This window comes from Pseudoliparis swirei, chromosome 3 (genome assembly GCF_029220125.1).
Source record: "Pseudoliparis swirei isolate HS2019 ecotype Mariana Trench chromosome 3, NWPU_hadal_v1, whole genome shotgun sequence".
Taxonomy (NCBI): Eukaryota; Metazoa; Chordata; class Actinopteri; order Perciformes; family Liparidae; genus Pseudoliparis; species Pseudoliparis swirei.
In genome coordinates, this window is record NC_079390.1 from 24,654,718 (window position 1) to 24,667,217 (window position 12,500).

The following is a 12,500-nucleotide window of genomic DNA, read 5'->3' on the forward strand; positions in this document are numbered from 1 at the left end:
CGTGTGTGTGTGTGTGTGTGTATGTTTGTGTGTGTCTGTGTATACGTGTGTGTCTGTGTATGTGTGTATACGTGTGTGTGTGTGTGTGTGTGTACTGACTCTCTGGCTGCGTAGATGAACAGCAGGTCGGTGCAGACCACCGACAGCCTCTGGAACAGCACCGCCTGCCGGCTGACGTAGTTCAGGTTCTCCAGCCGCAGCATGTTGCTGTCGGCGTGCCGCGCCGCCGCCGCCAGGCCGCACTGCAGCCAGGCGAACAGCGGCGGGTAGTCCAGAGTCCACGCCGACGAGTTCTGCAGCAACGGCAGAACATTCTACTCTCGACTTTCCACATGTCAGACAAGTCTGGAAAAAACACTGCAGGAGACCGAGTGAAACAACAACAACAACAACAACAACGTGCTGACCTCATGGTACCACCGGGACACCGGCAGACTGTGTGTGATGGCCAACCAGTTCCTGTGCACCTCGAAGTCTGTGGAATGACTGGCAGAGGAACAGCAGGTCAGTCCGGCTGAGATGCGGCATGGTTGTTGCCATGGAAACCTCCTACTCATCAGAACTGGACATCATTTAACAACAGAAATAAAACCCACAAATTACAAATATATTTGCTTCTTGCATTTCATTCATGCCGAAATGACCGGTTGTTAATACCGACTCTGTTGATGTTCTCAATGAAGCTTTATGACTTTAGCACTTATGAGAGAATCCTTCATTTAACATCTGATGACGCAATCATTCAGATACCGAGCTAGACTCTCGGGATATCACGACATATTAAACAGTCTGCAGTTATGTTTATTGTATTGTATTAAAGCCGAAGTGGCCGGTACCTAACTGTCATGTATTCATTCACTCAGGTGTGTTTTATGACGCGTGTGAGTCTGAACATAACCGGTGAGTCCATTCAATGCGATGTTTGACCCCGAGAGGATTTGGCGAAGACAGATTGATTTTATTTCCGAGCACTTCCGCCTCTCAAACCGGATGTAAGTGCAACAGCGAAAACATCATTAAAATGCTGAGTTTAACTGGTCAACATGGAGGTCTTCACAACTCACTACGCGTTGATAAAGAGGCATTTCAGCAAAGAAACTCCCAGCGCCAACGCCGGGAACCAGCTGCAGCTGTCCGCGGCGGCCATGACAGTGACGTAGCGAGTTTGTTTGTACAACTTTATTGACACACACAAAGTAGACAGAACTAAAATATATATTTTGATACATATTCACCAGGTAAAACGTACAACTACAAACAAGTGTAATACAAATACAAATAATAATAATATATATAATATTGTTTTTTTATATTTTTACCTCGTGAGTTCGTAACTCTGAGATCCTTTTGTCATTTGGTCGTCTCTTTAACCAGTCGATTAAAACGTCTTCAGAGCCTTCATTTAAGGACAAGTACAACTATTACAATGTAATAATACTCAATTACAAGAAGGCATGAACATTAGCAATGCAAATATATTTAAATAATTGTTTTCATAATTCCGACAGTCCCTGAATGCAGCAGCATGACAGCCCTATCGTTCAACTCGAACTTCCTCTTTCTTTCAGTGTGTTTCCGGTTTGTTTCCGGTCTGTCGGCAGAGTTCATTCTACTTTATTCAAACTCTTTAACACGACAGTGTCCGAAATGCACGCGCTGCTGCGGCGGGTCGGAACCGGAACCGGAACATGGAGAGGTGGGTCTGTTTATAAAGAGACGAAGAAGAAGAAGAAAGTCACAATATGAGAACTACGGTGTAACAACACTCACAGTAAAAGTACTATTCACACCGTAAAAATACTTTGTGTGTGTGTGTGTTTGTGTGTGTGTGTGTTTGTTTGTGTGGTTGTGTGTGTGATAGGTTTTCACATGACAGCCCCTGTGATGACCTTTGACCTCAGGAAGGTTGAACTGATGCCTCTGGAGCAGCGGAAGCTCACCTTCGACTCCCACACCATGGTGACGGAGCTGGAGAGCAGCGGTGAGAACAACACACAAACACACACACAGACAGAGACACACAAACACACACACACAGACAGAGACACACAAACAAACACACAGACAGAGAAAAACAAACACACAAACAAACACACACACAGACAGAGACACACAAACAAACACACAAACACAGACAGAGACACACAAACAAACACACAGACAGAAAAACAAACACACAAACAAACACACACACACACACAAACACACACACAAACACACACACAGACAGAGACACACAAACAAACACACAGACAGAGAAACACAAACACACAGACAGAGACACACAAACAAACACACAAACAAACACACAGACAGAGAAACACAAACAAACACACAGACAGAGAAAAACAAACAAACACACAGACAGAGAAAAACAAACACACAAACAAACACACACACACAAGCACACACACACACACACAGACAGACACACAAACACACAAACACAGACAGAGACACACAAACAAACAGACAGAAACACACACACAAACACACACAAACAAACACACAGACAGAGAAACACAAACAAACACACAGACAGAAACACAAACACACACACAGACAGAGAAAAACAAACAAACACACAGACAGAGAAAAACAAACACACAGACAGAGAAAAACAAACACACAAACAAACACACACACAAACAAACACACAGACAGAAACACAAACACACACAAACACACACACAGACAGAGACACAAACAAACACACAAACAAACACACAGACAGAGAAACACAAACACACACACAAACACAGACAGAGACACACAAACAAACACACAGACACACAAACAAACACACAAACAAACAAACACACAGACAGAGACACACAAACAAACACACACACAAACACGCAAACGCACACAAACAATCACACAAACACACACACGCGTGTCGTGACGTTTTGTTTTCAGGGTTCGAGAAGCGTCAGGCGGAGCTGGTCGTCTCCGCTCTGGTTACCCTGACGACGACCAACATGGACATCATCTACAAGGACATGGTGACCAAAGCACACCAGGTACACACCTCATGTACTAATACCATGAAGTACACACCTCATGTACTACTACCATGAAGTACACACCTCATGTACTAATACCATGAAGTACACACCTCATGTACTACTACCATGAAGTACACACCTCATGTACTAATACCATGAAGTACACACCTCATGTACTACTACCATGAAGTACACACCTCATGTACTACTACCATGAAGTACACACCTCATGTACTACTACCAGGTACACACCTCATGTACTACCACCAGGTACACACCTCATGTACTACCACCAGGTACACACCTCATGTACTACTACCATGAAGTACACACCTCATGTACTAATACCATGAAGTACACACCTCATGTACTACTACCATGAAGTACACTCCTCATGTACTACTACCATGAAGTACACTCCTCATGTACTACTACCATGAAGTACACACCTCATGTACTAATACCATGAAGTACACACCTCATGTACTACTACCATGAAGTACACACCTCATGTACTAATACCATGAAGTACACACCTCATGTACTAATACCATGAAGTACACACCTCATGTACTACTACCATGAAGTACACACCTCATGTACTACTACCATGAAGTACACACCTCATGTACTACCACCAGGTACACACCTCATGTACTACTACCATGAAGTACACACCTCATGTACTACTACCATGAAGTACACTCCTCATGTACTACTACCATGAAGTACACTCCTCATGTACTACTACCATGAAGTACACTCCTCATGTACTACTACCATGAAGTACACTCATGTACTACTACCATGAAGTACACACCTCATGTACTACCACCAGGTACACACCTCATGTACTAATACCATGAAGTACACACCTCATGTACTAATACCATGAAGTACACACCTCATGTACTACTACCATGAAGTACACACCTCATGTACTACCACCAGGTACACACCTCATGTACTACTACCATGAAGTACACACCTCATGTACTACTACCATGAAGTACACACCTCATGTACTACTACCAGGTACACACCTCATGTACTACCACCAGGTACACACCTCATGTACTAATACCATGAAGTACACACCTCATGTACTACTACCAGGTACACACCTCATGTACTACCATGAAGTACACACCTCATGTACTACTACCAGGTACACACCTCATGTACTACTACCAGGTACACACCTCATGTACTACTACCATGAAGTACACACCTCATGTACTACCACCAGGTACACACCTCATGTACTACTACCATGAAGTACACACCTCATGTACTACCACCAGGTACACACCTCATGTACTAATACCAGGTACACACCTCATGTACTAATACCAGGTACACACCTCATGTACTACCAGGTACACACCTCATGTACTACCACCAGGTACACACCTCATGTACTACCACCAGGTACACACACCTCATGTACTACCAGGTACACACCTCATGTACTACTACCAGGTACACACCTCATGTACTACCACCAGGTACACACCTCATGTACTACTACCAGGTACACACCTCATGTACTACCACCAGGTACACCTCATGTACTACCACCAGGTACACACCTCATGTACTACCACCAGGTACACACCTCATGTACTACCAGGTACACACCTCATGTACTACCACCAGGTACACACCTCATGTACTACCACCACCAGGTACACACCTCATGTACTACCAGGTACACACCTCATGTACTACCACCAGGTACACACCTCATGTACTACTACCAGGTACACACCTCATGTACTACCACCAGGTACACACCTCATGTACTACCACCAGGTACACACCTCATGTACTACCACCAGGTACACACCTCATGTACTACCACCAGGTACACACCTCATGTACTACCACCAGGTACACACCTCATGTACTACTACCAGGTACACACCTCATGTACTACCACCAGGTACACACCTCATGTACTACCACCAGGTACACACCTCATGTACTACCACCAGGTACACACCTCATGTACTACCACCAGGTACACACCTCATGTACTACCACCAGGTACACACCTCATGTACTACCAGGTACACACCTCATGTACTACTACCAGGTACACACCTCATGTACTACCACCAGGTACACACCTCATGTACTACTACCAGGTACACACCTCATGTACTACTACCAGGTACACACCTCATGTACTACCACCAGGTACACACCTCATGTACTACCACCAGGTACACACCTCATGTACTACTACCAGGTACACACCTCATGTACTACTACCAGGTACACACCTCATGTACTACCACCAGGTACACACCTCATGTACTACCACCAGGTACACACCTCATGTACTACCACCAGGTACACACCTCATGTACTACCACCAGGTACACACCTCATGTACTACCACCAGGTACACACCTCATGTACTACCACCAGGTACACACCTCATGTACTACCACCAGGTACACACCTCATGTACTACCACCAGGTACACACCTCATGTACTACCACCAGGTACACACCTCATGTACTACCACCAGGTACACACCTCATGTACTACCACCAGGTACACACCTCATGTACTACCACCAGGTACACACCTCATGTACTACTACCAGGTACACACCTCATGTACTACCACCAGGTACACACCTCATGTACTACCACCAGGTACACACCTCATGTACTACCACCAGGTACACACCTCATGTACTACCACCAGGTACACACCTCATATACTACCACCATTACACACCTCATGTACTACCACCAGGTACACACCTCATGTACCACCACCAGGTACACACCTCATGTACTACCACCAGGTACACCTCATGTACTACCACCAGGACACACCTCATGTACTACTACCATGAAGTACCAGGTACACCCTCATGTACTACTACCAGGTACACCTCATGTACTACTACCATGAAGTACACCTCATGTACTACCACAGGCACTCCTCATGTACTACTACCAGGTACACACCTCATGTACTACTACCATGAAGTACACTCCTCATGTACTACTACCATGAAGTACACTCCTCATGTACTACTACCATGGAGTACACACCTCATGGACTACTACCATGAAGTACACCTCATGTACTGTCATGAAGTACACCATGTACTACAAAGTACACCTCATGTACTACTACCATGAAGTACACTCCTCATGTACTACCACCAGGTACACACCTCATGTACTAATACCATGAAGTACACCTCATGTACTACTACCAGGTACACACCTCATGTACTACTACCAGGTACACACCTCATGTACTACTACCAGGTACACACCTCATGTACTACCACCAGGTACACACCTCATGTACTACTACCACCAGGTACACACCTCATGTACTACTACCAGGTACACACCTCATGTACTACTACCAGGTACACACCTCATGTACTACCACCAGGTACACACCTCATGTACTACCACCAGGTACACACCTCATGTACTACTACCAGGTACACACCTCATGTACTACCAGGTACACACCTCATGTACTACTACCAGGTACACACCTCATGTACTACTACCATGAAGTACACACCTCATGTACTACTACCAGGTACACACTCCTCATGTACTACCACCATGAAGTACCTCTCATACACACTCCATGTACTACCCATGTACTACTACCATGAAGTACACTCATGTACTACCATGAAGTACACCTCATGTACTACTACCATGAAGTACACCTCATGTACTACTACTACACACTCATGTACACTCCTCCTGTACTACTACCATGAAGTACACTCCTCATGTACTACTACTATGAAGTACACTCATGTACTACTACCATGAAGTACACTCCTCATGTACTACTACTATGAAGTACACTCCTCATGTACTACTACCATGAAGTACACTCCTCATGTACTACTACCATGAAGTACACTCCTCATGTACTACTACCATGAAGTACACTCCTCATGTACTAATACCATGAAGTACACTCCTCATGTACTACTACCATGAAGTACACTCCTCATGTACTAATACCCCCAGGAGATCGCCGTGCTGCAGATCGTGGCTCACCTGGACTCCATCAGGAAGGACATGGTGATCCTGGAGAAGAGCGACTTCGCCAACCTGCGCTCCGAGAACACGGTACGATCAATACATCTACGATCAATACGTCTACGATCCGATCAATACGACCACGATCACGATCACGAAACACGATCAATACGTCACGATCAATACATCTACGATCAATACCTCTACGATCAATACATCTACGATCAATACGTCTACGATCAATACGTCTACGATCAATACATCTACGATCAATACGTCTACGATCAATACATCTACGATCAATACGTCTACGATCAATACATCCATAATCAATACATCCATAATCAATACATCCACGATCAATACATCTACGATCAATACGTCTACGATCAATACGTCTACGATCAATACATCTGATCAATACATCCATGAGCAATACATCTATGAGCAATACATCCATAATCTATACATCTACGATCAATACGTCTACGATCAATACATCTATGATCAATACATCCACGATCAATACATCCATAATCAATACATCCACGATCAATACATCTACGATCAATACATCTACGATCAATACGTCTACGATCAATACATCTACGATCAATACATCTACGATCAATACATCTACGATCAATACATCCATAATCAATACATCCACGATCAATACATCTATGATCAATACATCCACGATCAATACATCCATAATCAATACATCCACGATCAATACATCCACGATCAATACATCTACGATCAATTAATCTACGATCAATACATCCACGATCAATACATCCACGATCAATACATCTACGATCAATACATCTATGATCAATACATCCATAACCAATACATCCACGATCAATACATCTACGATCAATACATCCATAATCAATACATCCACGATCAATACATCCACGATCAATACATCCATAATCAATACATCCACAATCAATACATCTATGATCAATACATCTACGATCAATTAATCCATGATCAATACATCCATGATCAATACATCCATAAACAATACATCCACGATCAATACATCTACGATCAATACATCCATAATCAATACATCTACGATCAATTAATCCAAGATCAATACATCCATAATCAATACATCCACGATCAATACATCTATGATCAATTAATCCACGATCAATACATCCACGATCAATACATCCATAATCAATACATCCACGATCAATACATCTATGATTAATATAAAGATATAAACCGATGTAGCTTATGTTAGCTTGTACGTCGCGTAAGCTAATCGCCAATGCTAAACCCTACACCCAGCTAACGCTAGTAGTAATCACTTTCATGCCATTGAAGCTGATCACGTGACCTCAAATGAACAGATATGAGTTCATCCTGCAGTTCGTCACAATAAGATAACCGTTAGCGTTAGCTACTAGCATAAGCTAATCATGCTATCGTGATGCTAACTTAAACAACAAGTTGTGATTGTTGTTGTTTTCTTTTAGAAGATGAAAAGGGAGTTGGAGCAGATTCACGAGCGGCTGAAGGTCGGCACGACTCCATGTTTTCATCTTTTGGTTTAAAGCAGCAGTTCAACTCTTTGCTGAATGTTCACATGTTGGTTTGTTGGTTTGTTGGTTTGTTTGTTTTTCTTCAGGAGGAAAGTCAGAAAGTCAGAGCTGAAGCCAAACTGGACATGAACCTGCAGAGCAGCAAGAACTCTGACGTGGTGAGACAAAGAGACAAGAGACAAAGCAGCAAGATACAAGAGACAAAGAGACCAGAGACAAAGCAGCAAGAGACAAAGAGACCAGAGACAGAGACCAGAGACAAAGATATAAAGAGACAAGATACAAAGAGATAAGAGACAAAGATACAAAGAGACAAGAGACAAAGATACAAGAGACCAGAGACAGAGATACAAAGAGACAAGAGACAGGATACAAGAGACCAAGATACAAAGAGAACAAGAGACAAAGATATAAAGAGACAAGATACAAAGATACAAGAGACAGGATACAAGAGACAAAGAGACAAGATACAAATAGACAAGAGACAAAGATACAAAGAGACCAGAGACAAAGAGACCAGAGACAAATAGACAAGAGACCAGAGACAAAGATATAAAGAGACAAGATACAAAGAGACGAGACAAGATACAAAGATACAAGAGACAGGATACAAGAGACAAAGATACAAGATACAAGAGACCAAGATACAAATAGACAAGAGACAAAGAGACCAGAGACAAAGATATAAAGAGACAAGATACAAAGAGACAAAGAGACGAGACAAGATACAAAGATACAAGAGACAGGATACAAGAGACACAGATACAAGATACAAATAGACAAGAGACCAGAGACAAAGATATAAAGAGACAAGATACAAAGAGACGAGACAAGATACAAGAGACAGGATACAAGAGACAAAGATACAAGATACAAATAGACAAGAGACAAAGAGATAAGAGACAAAGACACAAAGAGACAAAGAGACACAAATATATAAATCACAATAAACTCTGAAGTAGTAGTTTGTTTTCCTCCAGTTCACCGAACAGGAGAAGAAGCTGCTGGAGGCCAGTACCGAGTTCCACCACAAGGTGTCGTACTACTACAATACTACTAGTACTATGAGTACTACTACAATACTATGAGTACTACCATAATACTACTATGAGTACTACTACAATACTATGAGTACTACTATAATATTACAAGTACGACTATAATACTACGAGTACTATAATATGACTAGTACTACTATAATACTACTATGAGTACTACTTCAATACTATGAGTACTACTATAATACTACTATGAGTACTACTACTACAGTACTATGAGTACTACTACAATACTACTAGTACTATGAGTACTACTACAATACTACTAGTACTACTATAATATTACAAGTACTATAATACTACTAGTACTACGAGTACTACTATAATATGATTAGTACTACTATAATACTACTATGAGTAATACTATAGTACGACTATTACTGGCTGCTGGCTGAGCTGCGATGTGATTGGTCGCTGTGGGTCATGTGGTCAGAAAGCCGACCTGGTGAACGACAACATGGAGATCAACCGCAAGATCGACCTGCAGGTGGCGTCGCTCAAGACGGTCCTGGAGTCCCTGAAGCTGGAGACCGTCCGCTACCTGGCAGGTACCTGGGGGGGGGGGGGTCCTCCCCGTAGTACTCCTCTCCTCCTCTAGTCCTCCCCGTAGTGCTCCTCTCCTCCTCTAGTCCTCCTGTAGTACTCCTCTCCTCCTCTAGTCCTCCTGTAGTACTCCTCTCCTCCTCTAGTCCTCCTGTACTCCTCCTCTAGTCCTCCTGTAGTACTCCTCTCCTCCTCTAGTCCTCCTGTAGTACTCCTCTCCTCCTCTAGTCCTCTCCTCTAGTCCTCCTGTAGTACTCCTCTCCTCTCGTCCTCCTGTAGTGCTCTCCTCCTCTAGTCCTCCTGTAGTACTCCTCTCCTCTCCTCCTCTAGTCCTCCTGTAGTACTCCTCTCCTCCTCTAGTCCTCCTGTAGTGCTCCTCTCCTCTAGTCCTCCTGTAGTACTCCTCTCCTCCTCTAGTCCTCTCCTCTAGTCCTCCTGTAGTCCTCTCCTCTAGTCCTCCTGTAGTACTCCTCTCCTCCTCTAGTCCTCCTGTAGTACTCCTCTCCTCCTCTAGTCCTCCTGTAGTACTCCTCTCCTCCTCTAGTCCTCCTGTAGTGCTCCTCTCCTCCTCTAGTCCTCCTGTAGTACTCCTCTCCTCCTCTAGTCCTCCTGTAGTACTCCTCTCCTCCTCTCGTCCTCCTGTAGTACTCCTCTAGTCCTCCTGTAGTACTCCTCTCCTCCTCTAGTCCTCCTGTAGTACTCCTCTCCTCTAGTCCTCCTGTAGTACTCCTCTCCTCCTCTAGTCCTCCTGTAGTACTCCTCCTCCTCTAGTCCTCCTGTAGTACTCCTCTCCTCTAGTCCTCCTGTAGTACTCCTCTCCTCCTCTAGTCCTCCTGTAGTACTCCTCTCCTCCTCTAGTCCTCCTGTAGTGCTCCTCTCCTCCTCTAATCCTCCTGTAGTACTCCTCTCCTCCTCTAGTCCTCCTGTAGTACTCCTCTCCTCCTCTAGTCCTCCTGTAGTACTCCTCTCCTCCTCTAGTCCTCCTGTAGTACTCCTCTCCTCCTCTAGTCCTCCCAGTACTCCTCTCCTCCCAGTCCCTCCTGTACCCTCCTCCTCCCCAGTCCTCCTGGTACTCCCAGTCCTCCCTCCCTCCTGTAGTACTCCCTCCTCCTCTAGTCCTCCTGTAGTACCCTAGTCCTCCTACCTCCCAGTCCTCCTCAGCTCCTCTCCCAGTCCTCCCACTCCTAGTCCTCCCAGTACTCCTCTCTCCTAGTCCTCCGTAGTGCCCTCTCCTCAGTCCCAGTACTCCTCCTCTAGTCCTCCTGTAGTACCTCCTCCTCTAGTACCCCCAGTCCTCCTGTAGTACTCCTCCCTCTCTAGTCCTCCTGTCCAGTCTCCTGTGAGTCCTCTCCTCTAGTCCTCCTGTAGTGCTCCTCTCACTCCTCTAGATCACTCCTGTAGTGCCCTCTCCTCCTCTAGTACTCCCTCTCCTAGTCCTCCTGTAATACTCCTCTCCTCTAGATCTTCCTCTAATTGCTCCTCCTCTAGTCCTCTGTAGTGCTCCTCCTCCTCTAGTCCTCCTGTAGTACTCCTCTCCTCCTCTAGTCCTCCTGTAGTACTCCTCTCCTCCTCTAGTACTCCTCTCTAGTAATCGGTGTCCTCCTCAGCGACGGTGTTCTCCTGCCTGGCCATCGCTCTGGGCGTCTACCGGCTGTGGAGGTGACGTCTCCCTCCGCCACGCAAAGTAGTTCCTCTGGTCCACAGGACTGCAAGTTAAAGTACGCAGCAGAATGTGTGTACTACTGTGTACTAGTACTACAAAGGACATCCACTCAAGGACAGACGAGAACTACGTTGAGGTACTTGTATTTACACCAAGTACTTTTGTTTAATGCTATTTAATTTACTTCAAAGTATCTTGTGGTACTTCTGACTACCTGATGGAGTACTACACGGTAACGTGGTACAAGTACCTCAAAGTTCTTAAACTATGTATCGGTTAATGACCTAATAAGTAATAGAGCTTCCCTTTCTTGGAAGTGTTCAAGAGTGAACTTGGCACTAAATGTAAAAACTTAACGAAATCTTTCACATTAAGATTTTAAATGACAAATAGAAAACGGCAATGAAAGAAAATAAATCAGTAAAATGAAAATTTTAATATATATAATTAAGTGTAATTTAGTTTGTGGAAATTGAAAAAGTATGAGTCACATCTAACAAGTATAAATATTTTAATCTGAAGATTAAAATGTTTAAACCACTTCAAAGAAACGACTCGACACCAGAACTTTAAATTCAATAAACTTTATTTATATTTTTGACCTAAATCACAA

General features: G+C 43.9%; 2 protein-coding genes across 2 annotated transcripts in view; one reads left to right on the forward strand and one right to left on the reverse strand.

The window, feature by feature from the left end:
- Positions 1-1,231, reverse strand: part of alg8 (ALG8 alpha-1,3-glucosyltransferase) — a 12,587-nt gene extending 11,356 nt beyond the window's left edge. The window contains exons 1-3 of the mRNA XM_056410759.1: positions 1,065-1,231; positions 408-486; positions 100-293 (exon numbers count right to left, since the gene is read on the reverse strand). Of these exons, the coding sequence (XP_056266734.1) occupies positions 100-293; positions 408-486; positions 1,065-1,147 (356 nt within the window). The 5' untranslated portion in view covers positions 1,148-1,231. The remainder of the gene's footprint in view (positions 1-99; positions 294-407; positions 487-1,064) is intronic.
- ccdc90b (coiled-coil domain containing 90B) lies at positions 649-12,155 on the forward strand. Its single transcript, XM_056410905.1, has 10 exons — positions 649-992; positions 1,569-1,696; positions 1,862-1,981; positions 2,920-3,023; positions 7,047-7,148; positions 8,558-8,599; positions 8,710-8,781; positions 9,604-9,657; positions 10,115-10,229; positions 11,832-12,155. Exons 1-10 carry the CDS (start codon positions 919-921, stop codon positions 11,885-11,887), a joined length of 867 nt encoding a protein of 288 aa, XP_056266880.1. The 5' UTR covers positions 649-918; the 3' UTR covers positions 11,888-12,155.
- The last annotated feature ends 345 nt before the right edge of the window (positions 12,156-12,500 follow it).